We start from the raw sequence: 20,235 nt of genomic DNA on the forward strand, positions 1-20,235 counted from the left end.
TGCAGACTACGCGGCGCGAAGCCGCGAACGCGAGTGTGGAGTGGATTTCGCTGATTAGCCACTCGACTCCACACTCGCGTTCGCGGCTTCGCTCCGCGATTCGCGCACGAGTGTGGAGGGTCTTTATGAAATAACCAGCACAGTGCTTATTTTTTGGCGCATGGCAACATTAATGAATCGTACACAATTTTTTTTTGCGCATGGCAACATTATTGAATCGTAATCCTAAAAATCGTCGCCCCATCCCTAGAATATCACTCTATGTGTCAAATATTTATAGTCTGTGGTCTGAAGCGGAAAGTGGACGCCAATTATTGGGCTGTACATTCTTGGGTTGAGCAATCCTGGGTCGAGCATTATCGGTACGGGCCAATAATATGCGGCCAACAATCGGCGTCTATTAAATGGATTCGAATTATTGGGTCGTGTATTATTGGGTTGAGCGTTATCAGGGTGTACAAGCTCGGTCCGAGGCAATAATATGAAGCCACTGTTTGAACAGGGCAATAGTGTACAACCCCATAATACGCGTCCAAAAAAGTGGTCGCCAATTATTGGGCTGTACATTATTGGGTCGTACATTAACCGGACTCGGGGAACCGCTAATACACAGCCAAATAATGCTCAACCCAAGAATCGAGATCGTGGCTGAAAAATAAATATTAAATAAATAAAATATTAACTCATCTCTCTGAATATATATTTTTAAGTGCTGCCGTCTAGTAAATAAACAAAAATGGAAACCGAGAATATAAGTGTCGACGTGTTTCTGCCGGCAAAGAATCCAATCAAGCTCAAAAATGTGAAGCGAAGAGCCGTGTCAGAATCAGGAGATGTTATGGAGGTTGAAGAGCACAATGGTATCCAAGGGAAAGCTAAACACACACGGCCTAAAGCAAAGAGGTCGAAGAAAAGCCAGGAACCTAACGAGACCAAAGTAAACATGAGAAAAATCCCAGTCCCCGCTCACAGGTATAACCTCTAAAAATACCATCTATTATTAGCCTTTATTTAATTTTGTTTGTAGGATTGGTTTTACTTTCTATCTTCACTTTTTGTCAAGTTGAGAGATGTAACCATAACAGAAAGTGGTTATTTTGGTATTTAAGTTTTATGAACAACATTCTAAAGCAATAGTTTTTACTGTGGATTTTTTAATGTATACAAAATGCAACTACTGATTTCATTAAAGGTTGAAGTTAAGTCCGGACTTTGTCTAATCATAGGGTATTTTTATACAAAACTAAAGTGCTGCTAAATAGTAGTAACAACTGGTAATGACAAGGACTTACAATATTTATTGGTGTTTGAAAAAAGAAATAGCCATTTCAAATAGAAATATGATTCTCCTTTATCTACTATAATCTTCACCTAAACTGACATGACAAATCTCTCCTTTTGTGTTGCATTTCTTTTCTTAGCATTTATAAAAAGATGCATAGCTGAATTGCACAGTATTCTCAGTATTACTCAGGTTATAAACTAATTCTATCAAAATTGTTGTCAATTTTTAGTGTAATTTAACGGATTCGTTGCATGTTCCATTTTCAAAAAAATATGACTGTGGCGGGCAAACAATTGTTTCATGACACGACAGGCGTGCCTTACGCCATAAAACATGATGGCATGCCTCTCGTGTCATACGCCATACGTTAAAAACATTGATGACACGCCTGTCGTGCCATCCGCACCGAACCGGTTAAGAAGAAACCTAAATAAATACACAAACTTCCACTATGAGCAGAGCAGATGTGTGCCTACTCAATCAACATATAATCATTCATTCATTCATACTCTTTATCTATTGTTCCACAGATACACCCCACTCAAAGAGGCCTGGCTGAAGATCTTCACACCAATCGTGGAGCACCTGTTCCTGCAAGTGAGGTTCAATACCAAGACCAGGAATGTGGAGATTAAAGTTGGGCCGGAGACTAAAGATGTTGCCAACCTGCAGAAGGCTGCTGACTTTGTTAAGGTATACATACATTATTTACAGTCTTAAAAAATCAATATTCAAAATCCAAGTGGCAGTTGTAAGCCCTAATTCCACAATGCGCCATAATGTGGTACAAGTGTTTTTCTAACAAACTTTGCTACTATTGTTGCCTGGGCGACGGGACAGTAACAAGTGGTGAGAACAACAAGTAATATTTGATTCACCCACTTGTAACTTACATCAATACAATTTTGCTAAGTGCTTTATGTAAATCTGATCAAGGATTTAGACCTAAGACCTTATCTTATGTCAAGGTCAACTACAAATAACATACAGCAAATTGTCAAATAATCAGAATCATCTAAGACATCATAACCCAGCTATGGGTTACGGGTTTCAACACATGATTCTAGATAAAACAGTAAAATAATACACATCTTTAATGGCTAACTAGTTTTGAATGAACTCAATGCAGTTCTGTTCTACATATGGGGCATTTTCTATAAAAAGGGACCCTATTGTCGATGGCGCTTACGCCGCACAGCTTCGCGCGGCATTATATTTATATCGGAGCATCGTTAATAATGGCGTAAGCGCCAAGTCGATGCCGCTTACGATAAGGTCCCTTTTTATAGAAAATACCACATATATTTTTTAAACAAAATAACTAAATAAAAATCTATAGTGGGTTGGGGAATAAAAATATTTTAACCTCCTATCAATAGCTTTGCCAGCTTTCAAAGGGTAAGTAAAAACATTTCCTTTTCCAGGCTTTCATCTATGGCTTCGAAGTAGAAGACGCGCTCGCGCTCCTCCGACTAGACGACTTATTCGTTGAATCATTTGAAATCAAAGACGTCAAGACTCTCCAAGGCGATCACTTGGGACGCGCCATCGGCCGACTCGCCGGCAAAGCCGGACGGACCAAATTCACCATCGAAAATGTCACTAAAACCAGAATAGTACTTGCAGACTCTAAGATACATATTCTAGGTAGCTATCAGAATATTGCGCTGGCTAGGAGAGCTATATGCAACCTGATTATGGGATCTCCTCCCTCAAAGGTGTATGGAAATTTGAGAAATGTCGCCAACAGGGTAGCGCAGAGGATGTAGTTAATAAAATATATTTATGCATTCATTTGTTTTATTCTATTATTTATGGGGTAGTCTGTGCGGAAAAAGAAGTCGTGGAATATAAGAGAACCAATCGTCGGCTAGTGAGTGTAAACCTGCTAAATCCATTTTTAGGGTTCCGTAGCCAAATGGCAAAAAACGGAACCCTTATGGATTCGTCATGTCTGTCTGTCTGTCCGTCCGTCCGTATGTCACAGCCACTTTTTTCCGAAACTATAAGAACTACACTGTTGAAACTTGATAAGTAGATGTATTGTGAACCGTGATTTTTCACACAAAAACAGCAAAAAACAAGAAATTTTAGGGGGGCATACGTGTGGGGTTTCTATGGATAGGTCTTTAAAAATAATATTGAGGTTTCTAATATATTTTTTTTCTAAACTGAATAGTTTGCGCGAGAGACACTTCCAAAGTGGTAAAATGTGTTGTCCGGGGGGGACACGCATTTTACCACTACCAACACACAGAAAAACCAAAAAAGACTTATACTTTTCAAGATGGCGTTTGATCCCCGTGGTCCCCGAAGCTCCAATTTTATGACACGCAAACAGGGATCCCTGAAATTGTAGGTGTCAAATTTCATTACTGTTACTATTGTTTAAACCCCATTTAAGACCTAAAATCTGTTTTTATAGTCACATTTTTAAGTTTTACACATTTTTCCTCCATTTATTTTAGTAAATTTGTGTTGCACAGCACTCGTGTACCAATTATGGATCTACTGATGTCTATTTTATTGAAATCCACTCAATAGTGTAGGCGCTAGAAGTAAAAATATGATTTACTATTCGGCGTCCTCTCAAGGCAGCTGTATTGATTTTTCTTTAATAAAACAGGTGTAAACAGGTTGTGAAGGGCAAGAGGAATCTACCGATGTCATTTTAAAAAATCCGTCCAGTATCCTGAGCTACAGGATGTACTGATTTTCAGTATTTAAACCCATAACCCTACTTTCTATTTAAGTCGCAGTCGAGTAAAATGTTGATATTGGAGTAGAACGTGTATAAATCTATAGACAAAAGTGGAATTCATATTCCTCCAAGTTTCATATTAAGAGAATATCCCCTGAAAGGGTATAAGCGCTAAATCTGGATTCAGCTATTATTTTCTATAACAAGATGTATTTTTTCCGCAAAGTTATCTAGGACTTATTTGTGTAGAATTTAATAAGCTTTAATGTTGCCTTACACCATATTTTCATAGAGAACGTATATTTAGAGTAAAACGCAAATTTCTCCAGGATGGTACACATTTTCCAAGATGGCTGCGATTCCTTGAGGTCCCCAAATGTGAAATAGTGTGGACATGAAAAAGAGACCTTTAATTAACATACATACCAAATTTCATAACTCTGGAAGGATTTCGAGGTGAGACTTAATTCGATTGTACTAAATGGTTTTAAGATGATAATAAAATTATTGGGTCTTAGTTGTTTGACAATCAATTATTTTAACAACAAATAAGGTTCAAACACTTTAATGATATATATTTATATCCTTTCCATAAAATTAGACATCTTAGAATTACAAAACTACGTTAAGTTAAATAATACAAGTTCGTAAAAAAATAGTTTAATAATAAATTACAAAACACCTTTTGTGAATAACATTGCTGAAAAAAAGAATATCATAGGAATAAATAATTACACAGAAAAGTTAACTGAGTGCTTTGTTTGAAAATATCTAAATTGCGTCATTACTAGAAAAAATATAAACATCATCAGGCAGAAGACTGGCATTTAATCCTTTCAACGCTATACGGCATAAGCAAAACATGTCACTCGCACGCCATAAACACAGGCGCAAGCGCGTATGCCGTGGTTGGCCAAAAAGTATGTGCTTTCCCGTTGCCAGGGAGATTGTGGGATTATACTGAGCAACTTATACTATGGGACCAACCCCGAAATCGCGAAAAAAATTTTGGCTGTTTCATACATTTTGGCTGGTCCATTTTCTATGGGAGGGTGAATATTTTTTTTCGCGATTTCGTGGTTGGTCCCATAGTAAAAGTTGCTCAGTATAATCCCAAAACCTCCCTGGCAACGGGATTGCACATATTTTTTGGCCACCCTGTATAGGCGTTGTTGGTGCTGTGGGCATGAGTAGGTACCTACCTAGGTACTAACAACAATTCCGAGTTGTTCTTTTCATCCCAAAGATTGAATATTATGTAGTCATGCTCCGTTATTGTTATGCCATTTAGGGTTCTAGCTAAATTGGACATTCCATAGCGCAAGTATTGAAAAACCAGTTTAGCTAGGACCCTAAATGGCTCAACAATCGCCGAGCGCAATGGTACATGATCATTTTGATAGAGAGATATAGCTATCCATGCCGTAATAGAGAGATAGTCACGTAAGCACGTTGTATAGAGCACGTGCATGAACTGTAGAGGGCAGCACTTGCTTTGGCGTGAAGTGTCAATGTACAGTTTATGTTTCAGATTCAGGCCACAAGATGGTAGACCCTCCAACGCGCACGATCCCTGTTCGCCTAAAGTAATAAAAGTATTTTTAAATATTTGATAGTGTGTGTAAGCTCTTAAACCATCTCTCTTTACAGTATTTTATCAGCAATGTCACCCGCAAAAGTGTAATAAAACGCCGTCTCCATTCCGTTAGCCACCCATAGATACACCACGTTGATCTTTGATCCCAACAATTATTCTAATAAACACCACATTAAACACTTCACTAGCATTAACATTCTCGGTTAATATGCACGTGAACTAAATTAACAAATATCAGAAAATAAGATTCCTATCGAACGGGTGGAGTCGGAGCGCATTTCACATATGTACGGCCGCAAGCGCGAGCGGACGGACTCCTATCGCGTCTGCCATAGGTACATAATGTATAGGTAGGTTACCTGTAGTTGGTCAAGCAAATCTTGTCAGTAAATAAGAACAAAAAACTATACTCATCCTTTTCTTTTGGGTGGTAGTACTAGTGTAAAACAAAGATAGTATGATTCTCTCTGTCTATGTTTGAAATGAGACAGTCCTTTGACAAACTATACATTAAAAATGCGCTCCGGCGCGGCCCGACTCCAGCCGGTCGGTGGGAATCGTACAATATGAAAATAGCAAATACGTGGTTTCAACCTTTTTTGACATGACAGTTCAACTGCCCCAATTCGTCCAAAAAATAGATCAGATAGATCTGTCATTTAGTGCAAAACTCATACAAAACCAGATTGGTACGTTGGGTAGACAAATCAAACTGCCATTTTAGTATACAAGACATAAAAACAGATTTTAGCAGTAAAACTCTGAAATAGATTAGGTTTCTTCGAATACTTATAAAAACGTTGGAAAATGGGCATTTACTTATTGCAAATTTAGGTTTCTTTGAAATGGGATGACACCTTTAGAAAGAGGCAGGAATGGTTAACTCATGTAGTCAGCAAAGCTATTAGCATATTTGTAGGTAAGGGTGCTAAGCTAATAGTTTCACTGACTACACTTTCTAGTGACAAGGTTGATTCAACTATAACATTTAAATTACATACGTAAGGCGTAAGTGCGATATACAAATGTAGGTATTAGGAATGATTGTATAAAAGTCAAAATAGAAGTGACATTTGATTTTAAACGCACAAGGTTGTACATGTTGAATATTTGCAATACAATAGTATACATAGTTGGACATATTTTTTCTTAAGTTGGAATTATAGTTCAGTCTCTATGGTAAAAACAGTATTTGATAATAGCCACGTAGTAAGGAATACACGTACATTTGTGAAATGCAAATTTTCAACATTATTATGTAGTAGTTAATTCTTTCTCTAACATACAAAATTCCATGCAAATAATAATACGTGTGAAAAATATTTTAATGAAATGCAAAATTCGATTAAAAATAGTAGGTACACTTTACACAGGCAGACCATACATGTATCGTTAGAAAAAGGGTACCTTTTTTGTAGAATGACAATATTCTTTTATGTAAATCGAAAATGGTACAGTCAGCTTTAAAAATAGTAACGGCCAAATATTCGATGGTAACTGTTGTACATCAGCCGAGTAAAGATTCGGATACCGGTTTAACCCCTCGACTCCCACTTTGAAGTGTCAAAAACCTCTAAGTCCCAAGGGTTTTTGACTTGTACATAAGTACGATAAGTTTGGTACAGTCAGCAAGAAATAGATAGTGAAGATCAAATGGCCAAATTTATCGTAACATAAATGAATCCACCAGAACATACATGAGAAATATCGCTAATTTACCGGTTAATTAGTATTCAATTTTCTTCCGGTTGCGTAAACACATCCATCCCTAAACACACCCTGATTATCATAGAAAGGATGTTTTCCGATTTGACTAATAGCCTAGGGAATGTAATCGGTAAGTAAATATTTAGTACTTACGAGAACCAGAAACGAATTAAATTGTTACCGGTTTGCGGTTTACTTAGGCCATAACTATCTATTTGATGCTATCCACATGCTATCTATTAGGCAAATGTTCTGCCGTCTCTCTTCTGAATTCTAAACTGCAAAAATAGGATCTAATTGATGCCGATTTAAAGGTAACTGTGCCGATACATCACGTCCCCAGAACTCGTGGGTATAAAGTCAAACTAGCTGTAAGTCGGTGGCATACTCTCAAATTCTAGACACCGGTTTAAACCTCGAGTCCTAGCATTTATACATTTTGTATGAAATGAGTTATCGAACGTAGGACTTCGTATATGTATACATTCGTTCGTGTGTTTCGGAACCGATTAGATACTTTTCTGCTCGACATCGCGTCCAGGACTCGTGGGTTTAACCTCTAGCTGCCCAGAAGCATATAAAAAGGTCTATTCCATTCTAATTTGAATATTTATATTGACAAATCAAAATTGTATTTGTCTTGGCAAGTTTTGATGTCTAGGCGACTCTCGGGTGAAGTCACACAAGCTGTAACCGGGAGTCTCGGGGTCGAACGAGCTGTGATCGGTGTGTGAGTGTGTGTGTGTGGTGGCTACACTACGAGCACAGAGAACGGCGGCTCTAGGATCATAACTGCGGCCGCGAGCGGAGCGCCGCCAGACCGCCGCAGTCGAGGCGCGGCCAGTCCACGAACTCCTTCCCGTGCCTGCGGGGACGGGGAGTGCAAACACCAATACATTACTCTCATCGTACACCAATGAGGATATAATAAGATAGAGCGGTACTGTCATAGTAAATTTTGTAACCACTGTAAATTCACTGCCATCTATCGACATACTTTGAAACTAAAAATTAAGATTTATAAAAATACGTTAAAATGTATTTAAATATGAATAAATGATTTTTTTATTTGCATTAATTATTTTTATATGATTTTGACCCATGTTCTTTCACTGATATGCGTTAAAATTATAAATAACAAACGAAACAGTCAACGCCCTCTATACGAGTGTAGGCCAAAACTAGTGGCGCCATCTGATCGAGAGTCAAATTTTCGTGATTTTCGAGGCACGTTTTTTCCTTAGACTGTATCCATCTATTACGGAGTTATATCTATCTTTGTCGTACACTAATCTAATATAATAACACTACACTACACCGCCAATCCCCTTCACATGCGCGTAACCAAAAGGCTGCTTATTTTCGTAGTCGACATTCTACCGTCGAGTAGCGAATTTATTAGTACTGCTAACACTAGATGTCACGAGTGTCGCGACCGTCGAAAATTGTATTGCTCAACAATTTACAACTAATATTACAAGCGGAAGGAGTTGAAAATAGTTCCGGTTATAATATTCGCTGAAAATTGTTGAGCATTAGAATTTTCGTCCGTCCACTCCCGAGTTCCAGCGACAACTGCTCAATTTTTTCGAGACCTACATCTTCGAAAGACTAAGCAGATTTCAAAGGTTGACTGGAAGAGATCCCTTATAGGGATAAGTCCGCCTTTGTACATTGTATATATGTTTGTTCTTTTATTGTGTTTGTAATCTGTCTTATGTACAATAAAGTGTTTACATACATACATACATACAAGATTTTGTCTTCTCGACTTTATGTTCGCGATAAACTAAAAATGTACTGAACGGATGTTCATGCAGTTTTTACCTATCAATAGTGATTCTTGAAGAAGGTTTAGTAATGTAATTTGTTAGGATTTACCCGTGCGAAGCCGGGGTGGGTCGCTGGTATAAAATATTACAATTTCGAATAACACTCACTTGACTATATAGGCGAGGGTGGCGCCCATACACGCGCCCCAGAACATGAGGCTGAACAACACCTCGCTGGTGTACTTGGAGGGCAGCGCCACGCTCGCCATGAACATGGACATGGCCACCAGCAGCACCGACGGGAACTGAAACAAACAACATTTCAAATTATAATTACTGCTACAAAAATATTACCTCTTTATTTATTGCTTAATTATTTATGTTTTATAAAATAAAAATTATTATTTTAGTTGACTCTTAGATAAAGTATTTGTATATAATAGATAATAGTAATATAATCAAGCTTTTCAATATCGTACCTTACTTAGGCCACTCAGCAAGCTTCGTGGCCTAAACACGGTACTCGACTGAAAAGCGCTCTATTATGTGACGATAGTATAAAATACTAAGTATTCGATAGCAGTTTTTGTCGCTATTACAGTTTTGTCTCGAGTCTCGTGTACCAGTCGGGCTAGCACATGATTGGCGCGAGAGTATCTTGCCGCGACATAGACTACCCGTCCCACTTTAATTCATACAGTTAGTAGAAGACGGGTAGTCTATCTCGCGGCGAGATACTGTCACGCCAATCATGTGCTCGGCCTACAGATGATTCTAACGAGTCTAAACCCAACTCGTTTCGAGATGATAAAATATACTTACGGTGATGTACTTCCAGTCTCTGTCTCTTCGAAGAGGACAGAGCGCTGTGTTGCCTTCTCCGTCGCGCACCACGTACTTGCCCAGCAGCAAGTCAGTGGAGTCCTGTGAACAAAGACTAAATAAAACACCCACGTTGTGCAACAAGGGAAATAAGGAAAAAATTGTTAACGAGTCAAGTACGAAGGTTCTGCGGTCAGCGGTCAGGTCAAACCCGCATTATGTATGAACAACATTGACAGCAACCTTTGAAGTTGAAGTTTGACCTGACCGCTGCCCGCAGAACGCATCCAGTGTAGCAAATCCTTTAAGAATACCTTTTTCGTATCTTACCAAAAATTTGCCAAATTGGCGAATTACTATTTGTTTTGTATAATGTAATAAACTATTATTTAGGCTTATAAAATCATTAGTTTCAGCGCCCCAGCAAAAATGAACTTTATATTAGAAACCTTAAGTTATATTCTTATAGTTTATGCTATAGCATAAACTATCTAGGGCGTATACGCCCTAAGATAGTTTTTAGATTATTAATGTCATATTTTTGTTCGCCCCTGCAGATGATTGCTTAACGAAATATGAACTTTATTTAATAAACATCAAGGTATATTCTCACCTGTCGGAACCCATCAGTGAAGTTGTTCTTGAAGTATCTCGTGAGGGAATTGACACCGTCCCTCAGCAGGCCTAATCTGGTACGTTTGCCGGTGCGAGTGAAGTCAGTCTTCAGAGCTCCGGTGCCGGAGTACTGCGTGGATATCATGTCCGCGTGATCGGCCCATACCTGCGATACTCAAATAATTACATAACTAGCTTTTGCCCGCGACTTCGTCTGCGTGGACTTAGTAACCGCAGCTACAGTAAAAATAGCGCCTGGATAAAGTGTAACAGCAATCATGCAATTTGAGCATATTTTTAAAATATTTTTTTTTAAATTTAAACTGTTTATTTCTATTATTCTAATATGCTTAATTGCTTATGTACGCAAATTATCTGGCACTTCAATAACTATTTCAATTCCACCCCGCTTTCGACCCCCTTAAGGAATGATTTTCGGGATAAAAACCAGGGACCGGCCCGCTATCCCTTATCGGGGTTTTATAAGGGTATTGCATAAGGCTTAACTCACCATACCCTTTGCCAGACGAAACCCTTTGTTTTGCTTTTAAAAACCCTTATATAAAGCTACCACATTTGAGTAATCGGTAGCCCAAATACCCTTACAAAACTCTTATCATCCGCTCACCAACACCTTGCATATTGCTTATAAGGGTTAGCCTTATAAAGAGCTTCCCTTTTAGCATATAAGCGTGCTAATTTAAGTCGTCTACCTTGTTCATAAAGCACACATTAATTACTTCGAATCCGAGCGATCGTCGGCGGCGACGGCGGCGTTCTTTGACTAGGCACGTATTTTCTTTCCTTTTCTTACACTTCCGTAGATATATACTAATCCTGTCTCTTTCACGCGAAGGGAAACCTTTATAAAAAGCGCTTAAAGATAAGGGTAACCCTTATTAAGAGCTAGCCTTATTTTTGGTTAGCTTTTCGGTAAGGGTTAGTCAAAGGTAAGGGTATGAATGGGCTTGCAGTTCAAAAGGGAATGTCTTTCAATGTGTTAGCCGTGTTTAAGTGTCGCCCATTGAAAGGGTTTTATCGCGGAAAGGGTTGTCCGGTCCCTGATAAAAACTATCCTATGTCCTCTATCTCTATGCCAAATTTCAACTAAATCGGTTCAGCGGTTTAACACAGACAGACAGACAGACTTTCGCATTTATAATATTAGTATGGATTGTAAAGTAGCTACTGCCCGCGACTTCAGTCACGTAAATTGAAAATATCTTAAATTAATAAATTAAATACCTTTGTAGAAATAATATTGCCTTCGGTTACCGCGATAGTTACTCATGAAATAAAACTATAAAAACGGACGGTTTTTTTTTTTTTATCGCGTATAAATATATATCTTTACTTGAAAATAATTGTAGTGTATAACTAGCCTTATGAACCGTTTTTGCATGTACAACCAGCCTTAAAGTTTGTAGTCTATGATTGTTCATTATTTTAGTATGTGGGTATTTTTGCACTTTGTAATTTTTCCTCAGTCACCCGTTGACCACGAACGCTGTAAAGGGTTCGAAACGTCGGGATGTATTATAAATTCAATACACGCGATATAATCCGTTTTCATAGTTTTATTTCATACCTTTGTAGAACTTATTGATTTTATAAAAATAAGCATAGAAGAGTTTTGAGATCTGTTTTTCTGGACCTACATCTACTACAGTGACGCCAACTGGTGAGCACAAAAACGGTAGCCCTCATTACGTAGCATATGTACTTACATTAATATTGTAGGTACTAAGCAAAGACATCCTGCAAGCGATATAAAGCCTGACCAGTAATATATGATCATTGTCAAGAGGGCGCTATTGTTGCGCATGTATAGAGTGACAGTTCACTATAGTATGAAAAAAATAGTTCCAGTGAAATTCCGCAACATGGCGCGTGATCATATACCTGGTCAGGCTTTAACAGTTTTTTTTATTAAAATAAAAATCGCTTTGGGCAAGATTCGAGTAAGTCCGATCGCTCTAACCAACTGAGCTACTAAAGTTTGCCAGACCCGTGCGAATTTATCAGATGCATTGAATTTTACAAAAAAAAAATGTATTTACGTTGTTAAAAAGCACATTGAGATCCGGGTAATCGTCCGGCGGGGTCACAGCGAGCAGCTTCAACGCCCCCGCCAACTGCCGCTTGGCTAGCAGACTCTGCACAGACAAAAACAAAACTTCACCTTTTAACCGGCACTGTTCATTTGACACGCAATAATAAGTTTTATCAAATTAAGGTTCATTTTATACTGTAGCCTTTGTCGCCTATGCCGTCTGTAACGATCAAAGGGTAGGTACAAGATTATTGTCATGGCGTTTACCTTAGTCAGCGTTAGTGTGTTACAATTTATTTTTTGCAAGGAAATGTTGTAACTTATTAAACCTATTTTTGATCAAAGATGTTAAGAGCCCTAAATGGTGTTATACTTTTTTAACTATTCTTACCTACGCTAGTACAGCAGGTTGGGCTTTTGGCATTGACAAGAATGCTTTCGTATATTCGATGGTCTGTCAGGTTGTACTAGTGCAATTTCGTGACCAGGTCCGATAATTTCGCAATAATTGGAATTATTCCAAAATGGCGGAGCCGGAGCCATCAGGTCTGCGAAATCTATAGCTCACTGAGGCACTAGGTAAATAAATAAAAAGAATAAAAAATAATTTACCTGCACAACGTTAGTACGGTCGAGACAGTCCACGCAGTTGGTTCGGAACACGCCGCTCTGCCGCAAGAGGACGCTGCCGCCGCGCGACATGAAGTACCCGAACTCCGTCTGTGAACATTGGTTCAGTGTTATTGCGAAATATATATAAATAAAGCATGTGTAAATAAATGTTAAGAGTTAATAGGTATCTCATAGGTAAGCGTGCTCCACCGTAGACCACATCATCACTTACCATCAGGTGGGATCGTGGTCACCCCCGCCTGCCTATTCATCATAAAAAAAAAAAAATGTTTGAATGCTTATAATCGTTGCTGGTTCACAATACTTAACAACTCCGTATACAACTCGATGGCCCCGAGCGGACGCCGGGTAGCGGTACATCATACCATAGAGTAACTTATACTAGAGCGGTACTGTCATAGTAAATTTTGTAACCCCAGTAAATTCACTGCCACCTGTCGACACACTTTAAAACTAAAAATAAATATTTATAAAAATACGATAAAATGTATTTAAATATGGTTAAATGATTTTTTTATTTGCATTAATTATTTTTATATGATTTTGACCCATGTTCTTTCACTGGTATGCATTAAAATTATAAATAACAAACGAAACAGTCAACGCCCTCTATACGAGTGTAGGCCAAAACTAGTGGCGCCATCTGATCGAGAATCAAATTTTCGTGATTTTCGAGGCACGTTTTTTCCTTAGACTGTATGTATGTAGTGCCAGTTGCACCATCCGCACTTGACGGAGTGATCAACGTCACCCGGCGCGCCGCGGCGGTCTACTATGAAACTTTCCATACAATAAAATGTAGCGAACTCTAACTATGACAAACAGTTTGGTCACAGACCCTTAGTATTACGTAGCGCCTGTGAGTGTATGTAGTGTACCTGCTCGTGTGCTATCCGGTCTATGAGTACATGAAGCCTGTCGTAGCGCATGCCGCGGCGCTCTGTATTCTGTATGGAAGTTGAAGGGCTCGTTGTGATGTTAAATACATGTATTTTGTTTATTTCTTTCTAGTGTACCTGCTCGTGTGCTATCCGGTCTTTGAGCACGTTGAGCCGGTCGTAGCACATGCCGCGGCTCCCCGTATGGAAGCCCAAAGGCTCGTAGCGAACTATAGTCAGCTGGGTTTCATTTCGTAGCACTCTTTGTGTATAATGTACCTGTTCGTGCGCTATCCGGTCTATGAGTACATTCAGCCTGTCGTAGCGCATGCCGCGGCACTCCGTGTGGAAGTCGAAAGGTTCGTAGCGAACGCCGGGCAACGCGGCCGCGGCGACGGCGGAGCGGAAACCACGCTCGAGGGCCTCCTCTTTGCCGCAGTGGTCGATCTGTTGGTGTAAAGGTGAGTATTCATTATGTAACTAATAAAAAAAATGAAAAGCCAAGTGTAAAAGATCCAAGTGTAAAAATCAGCCATATCTAATACTACAACACCGACTACCAAGACTCTGTCAAAAATAGAGTTGGGTTGTTTTTACAGATTCATTATTTGGTGTACCCACTTTGTTCCTATCCTCAAAGCACTAACTCTATCTATTCCTCGTATGAACTACCGTAGTAACTTAGTAAGGTACAAGTTTAAGAGCAGACTGTTTTAATGCACACGACCGGACTACCCCAAGGCACAACATTACGGCCTTTTCTATTCCTAATAATATACAATAATTACTCACCAAATTAATAAGAACTTGACTTCCATACAGTTGCTGTTGCTCTTTCACATGTTTAGTGTATGCCGCTACATGGTCCTCATGGGCCAGGGTACAAGCAGGCTTGTATTTTATGTTAGGGTACTGTGACCAGAACAATGGGATGGAGCCACGGGTTTGGACGAAGGAGGACTTCTCGCCGTCTCGCTCGATTATTTGCTCGGTTTCTACGTAGTTCGCTACGTTGCCCTGGAAAAGGTTGATGATTAATTTAATAATAATTGATGTAACATTTGAGGGGAACTTTTGCTTCCAAGATTAGACCCCACACGTACTGTCGTACCGCAAACTAAAAGGAAGCTTGTTTGTTGCTATCTTGCTATGAATGCTATTTAATGTGAGTGAAATAAAGCGCCAAGCCTATCTATTCCTAGTACGATTTCTTTTCTCTGGGGTACCCCAACGCACAGCCCAACTGTTTTGGCCCAAGGACTTGGCAAAAGTAATTGGTTTTTATGAATATTTGACTTCCAGTATGCATACCTCTGCATCGACCCCTCGCATGAAGAGCCTGGTGCCGGCGCGGGCCACACTGCGCCTCGACACCACCGACCAAGTGAGTCTGTGCCCGTTCACCGTCACCTTGTTTATAGCCACGACTGGTGATGTGTTAAAGAATGTATTTGAATCTCCGGATCAAAATTGCCAAAAGGTGGTTTCATAAATATGAAAAAACAAACTAATAAACACAGATAAAAGGGCGTATCTATACGTTGCATACACCATTTTATTAGGGAGGTTATTCAAACACGGCGCAACCGATTTAGTTTGAAATAAATTTCGTTAAGTATCAAAATTAAACTATCGTGAGACATATTTCAAAATATTTAGATCAGTACGGTTTCACTCACTATTATTTTTAGTCGCTTTTGGCGACATGTTTCGGATTCGTACTGATCTAAATATTTTGTTAAGTGTGTTTTAAGCTTTTTTTTCTTGATATGTTTCATAGTTTTTCTGCTAATCATTTCGACTCTATGTTCAGTAAAGGATACAGCCCTGTATGACGGGCAGCGCGAACCTGGCGAACTGTAAATGCGAGTAGTCGCGCAGCAGGTGCCCGTTCCACAGGAACCGACTATCGGCGCGGGACGCCACTGACATCTGCATACAAATAATACATCATATTAGCACATAGGTATCTTTTTTTACTATTATTTTCTTAAAGTTTTTATTTAATAGCCTTCTTATTTGGATGGTGGTATCTTACCGAATGGAATTCCGCGGCGACCGAGTGTAACCGCTGCAATGTGTGTGTGATGTCATATCCGTATGAGAAATACATTCCTGGCGCGTCTAGCGCCGCGCGGACCATACGCTCGTATGTGGTGTTGTCTTCTATCTGAAATAAACAGTAAGTACAAAATGCTGTAGAACCCGCATAATACGATATCCCGCGATTAGCACACTTTAACACTAACGGTGCAACCTGTCTACATATATTTTAGTCTACAGTGCCAAAGGGTCAGAATAGATAAGGACAAGTAATGATTTAATAATATTAATATAATCACAATATTTACCTGTTTGTTAGTGAGGTGGGTGGTTGACCGCGCGTAGGGAATGATATCCGTGCCGGCCAACTGGTAGATGTCGTGTCCGTTTAGTTTGCCGATCTGTTAACACAACACATTTGAAATAGCCTTTTTAGGGTTCCGTACCTAAAGGGTAAAAACGGGACCCTATTACTAAGACTCCGCTGTACATCTGTCTGTCACCAGGCTGTATCTCATGAACCGTGATAGCTAGACAGTTGAAATTTTCACAGATGATGTATTTCTGTTGCCGCTATAACAAAAAATACTAAAAAATACGGAACCCTCGGTGGGCGAGTCCGGCAAGCACTTGGCCGGTTTTTTTGACGTCCAGTCTGGCCTAGTGGGTAGTGACCCTGCCTGTGAAGCCGATGGACCTGGGCTCGAATACCGGTAAGGGCATTTATTTGTGTGATGAGCACAGATACTTGTTCCTTCTACTTGTAAAGCGGTTATATATCAGTTAGAACAAAAATTTGACAGTTCCGAACAACTGACAGGCCGATATCGTCCGGCGGACTGATAGTCAGTGGGCCCCTTAAGAAGTCTTTCTTACCAGTATTCTATATTTGGCAACCACCAGATATGATCCGGATATGAGCTTGATGGAGCCAAGGAAGCCGCAAACAGGTTTGTATGCATTCTCTGGGATGGGGATTTTTACGGTGCCATAAGCTGTCAACAAGATAAAATATTAAGATACAGTCAGCAAAACCATTAGCTTAGCACCCCTGTATAGTGTATACTGTATACATATGTATTTGTTTGTAATTTGCTAATAACTTTGCTGACTGTACCTAAAATAAAATTTGGTAATTAACCGGGTAAAATATTTCAAGTTTATTTTTAAAGTTGTCAGCTTAGTATGAGCCATGACAGTATCTCGCGCGCGAGATAGACTACTCTGACAGTCTCTTTCTAATTAGCAGCTCAGGTAAAAAGATGGGTAGTCTATCTCGCACGCGAGGTACTGTCGCACACGCGTGCTAAGGCTAGGTACTGGAAGAGATCGCTTATAGCGATAGACTGCCTATTTACATGGTTAATATTTTACTTAATTTGTGATGCATTAATAGTACCAGAGGATATAATAAGATAGAGCGGTACTGTCATAGTAAATTTTGTAACCCCAGTAAATTCGACACACTTTAAAACTAAAAATGAAGATTTATAAAAATACGATAAAATGTATTTAAATATGGATAAATGTTTTTTTTTATTTGCATTAATAATTTTTATGATTTTGACCCATGTTCTTTCACTGATATGCGTTAGAATTGTTAAATAACAAACGAAACCGTCAACGCCATCTATACGACTGTAGGCCAAAACTAGTAGCGCCCTCTGAACGAGAATCAAATTTTCTTGATTTTCGAGGCACGTTTTTTCCTTAGACTGTATCCATTACGGAGTTATATCTATCTTTGCCATTTTATACCAGGCGATATTGTGTGTGCACGAGGATAAGCGAGTGCGCCACAAGAAAGCCGCGCATATAATGGCCACAGGCACACGTGTTTCATACGACGTTTTTCAACACACTTGCGAGAAAAAAAAGGAAACTTTCATATTAATCAGAACTATTATATAATCTGTGATTGAGGGGCCTTTGTTTGGTCAATAAATAGAATCCGGTAGACTAAATTAGATGAGTTCTTAAAATGATATCGCATTTCACATAACAATTATGTAGTGTTAAGTTACTTTGTTAATAAGATTGTTTGATTTTGTAATTTCTGAGCATCATTAAATATATCTAACATACACTGTTGTTTTTTGTTATTAACCTACTGTATATAGAAATACCAGGTAATTATGTTCAAGAGGTTAGTGTTATCAGTGTGGTCAAGGAATTTGACCTCTGTCCCATTTTCCTTGTTACTGTGACAAAGTATCGAGTAGAAATTAAACTACTTGAATATCAACAATTTGCTAACATTATGAACAATTATTTGATGTTTGTCCATGTACAGTTTAAGGCAAAAATATCGATAACGACTTCATTGTCTAATCTAAGGTGTAAGACCGTACACATATTTTTGAAACTTTAGGAATGTATATATATTTAGGTCCTTGGCTGTACAGGCTGCAAATGTAACTAAGTGGTGGCCTTTTCAATCATCTACACACTTTTATTTTTCCCAACAATCAATAACCGTTGAAATAATTTTACACACTGCTTGTTTAGACACTTGTGGAAGTTGCTAAACAAGCAGTGTTTAAAATTATTTGAATGATGCCGCACTGCTGTGGGGCTGTATTCAAGTAGATTTTTTGCTTTCATGTTGTACATAAGTTCTCATTTATCAAAATAAATGGGTGTACCTTTGACAGATGCTTCCCCAGATACCCTGTCGATGACAAGTATCTCTGTAGGGTTTATGGTGGGCTCCAGGTAGAACTTATCAGACGTTGTATATCTGAAACAAAACACATATAAGCTGTATAAGGGCGTTGCTGAAGCTTACAAAGCAGAAAAAACCGGACAAGTGCGAGTCGGTATGTGGGTACATATTACCAGACTTAACATCATTTTCTCAGTCTTTTCAGAACTATTAGAATAACGGCGTTTCGGTGTTTCGTAAGGGACATTCTCGTGGAATGCACCTATGAGGTATGGACATAAATTCTCCTGTAAAGTATAAAAATAAACTAACAGCATTTAACACGTTGTTATTGGAATTGACACGTTAGTGAGGTTCAAATTATAATTAAAAACCGTTATTTGCCATTGCATGGTTAGGTACAAGTCGACCTCTCGCAAATATCTATCGTTTTGTACCGTCGATTACGACACCTAAATAAAAGGCCTTTAAGATACTGTATGTGAGCAATACACTCCAGATATTAAAATGAGGCCTTAAATAAAGTAATCAGTCTGTACTTACTAAGAATTAATTACTGTTTAATATGGTATCAACGAAAACAAGATAAGTGTGACAGATGTGAATCAAATTTTTAAAAAGTCCTACAAAATACGGTTATCCTTACTAAGGACATTATATTGCTTTTTTTAGAAATATTGTTTGTTACTTACAGTTTAATATCATCGTGAATTAGTAGCTGATCTGCCATTATTAACGATTTCTATTAGTATTAAATTTCTCTAGCTGCAAACACATCAGTCATCACCCGATGACACTGATGACTGAACTGACAGCCCTCAAAAATATTCGGTTCGGAAATGATATAATTATGATAAGAACAAAAAGTTTTATATATAGATGTTTATTTTAATAGTTGGTCAAACCAATTTGTCAGTCAGTAACAAGGTAACACACAGGAAAATTATATTCATCCCTTTCTTTTGGGCGCTAGTACTAGTGTAAGACAAAGATGGTATGATTCTCTCTGTCTATGTTTGAAATGAGACAGTCCTTTGACAAACTATAATTTTAATTTATTTGTAGTTTTAGTTTATTTAATAAGTTAGTTTATAATTATATTTATGTTATTTAAGTTGATTTACCATAATAAACTCATGTCTGTCAAAAAAAGTAAAAAAAAATATTATAAGATATAGTTTGTTAAAGGACTGTCTCATTTCAAACATAGAAAGAGAGAATCACACTGTCTTTGTCTAACACTAGTACTAGCACCCAAAAGAAAAGGATGAGTATAGTTTTTTTGTTCTTATTTACTGACAAGATTTGCTTGACCAACTATAATATGAAAATGCTATATTTAACAAGTATATACCACAGTTACGTTAAAATGTAATAAATATCAGTTGATCATTTAAATTTTGTATGTTATAAAACAACAAAAGTATGAATATCTTATTTATTATCCCAGAAAAAATACCGACA

The 20,235-nt window shown here is 38.4% G+C and overlaps 2 protein-coding genes across 2 annotated transcripts; one reads left to right on the forward strand and one right to left on the reverse strand.

Moving 5' to 3' along the window:
• The first annotated feature begins 625 nt into the window (after positions 1-625).
• On the forward strand, positions 626-3,075 carry LOC134750879 (RNA-binding protein pno1). The gene is made up of 3 exons (XM_063686118.1): positions 626-972; positions 1,816-1,978; positions 2,710-3,075. The coding sequence occupies exons 1-3, from the start codon at positions 737-739 to the stop codon at positions 3,052-3,054; spliced, it is 744 nt and encodes a 247-aa protein (XP_063542188.1). The 5' UTR covers positions 626-736; the 3' UTR covers positions 3,055-3,075.
• A 1,460-nt stretch (positions 3,076-4,535) lies between these two features.
• Positions 4,536-19,573, reverse strand: LOC134750883 (phosphatidylinositol-3-phosphatase SAC1). Its single transcript, XM_063686120.1, has 15 exons — positions 19,464-19,573; positions 18,752-18,846; positions 16,983-17,101; positions 16,415-16,507; positions 16,102-16,233; positions 15,887-15,995; positions 15,375-15,490; positions 14,856-15,080; positions 14,343-14,510; positions 13,165-13,272; positions 12,560-12,655; positions 10,498-10,665; positions 9,885-9,986; positions 9,231-9,367; positions 4,536-8,155 (listed from the first exon to the last, which is right to left on the reverse strand). The coding sequence occupies exons 1-15, from the start codon at positions 19,499-19,501 to the stop codon at positions 8,077-8,079; spliced, it is 1,785 nt and encodes a 594-aa protein (XP_063542190.1). The 5' UTR covers positions 19,502-19,573; the 3' UTR covers positions 4,536-8,076.
• Between the last annotated feature and the right edge of the window lie 662 nt (positions 19,574-20,235).

The sequence above is a fragment of the Cydia strobilella genome, chromosome 21, assembly GCF_947568885.1.
Source record: "Cydia strobilella chromosome 21, ilCydStro3.1, whole genome shotgun sequence".
In the NCBI taxonomy this organism is placed as follows: Eukaryota; Metazoa; Arthropoda; class Insecta; order Lepidoptera; family Tortricidae; genus Cydia; species Cydia strobilella.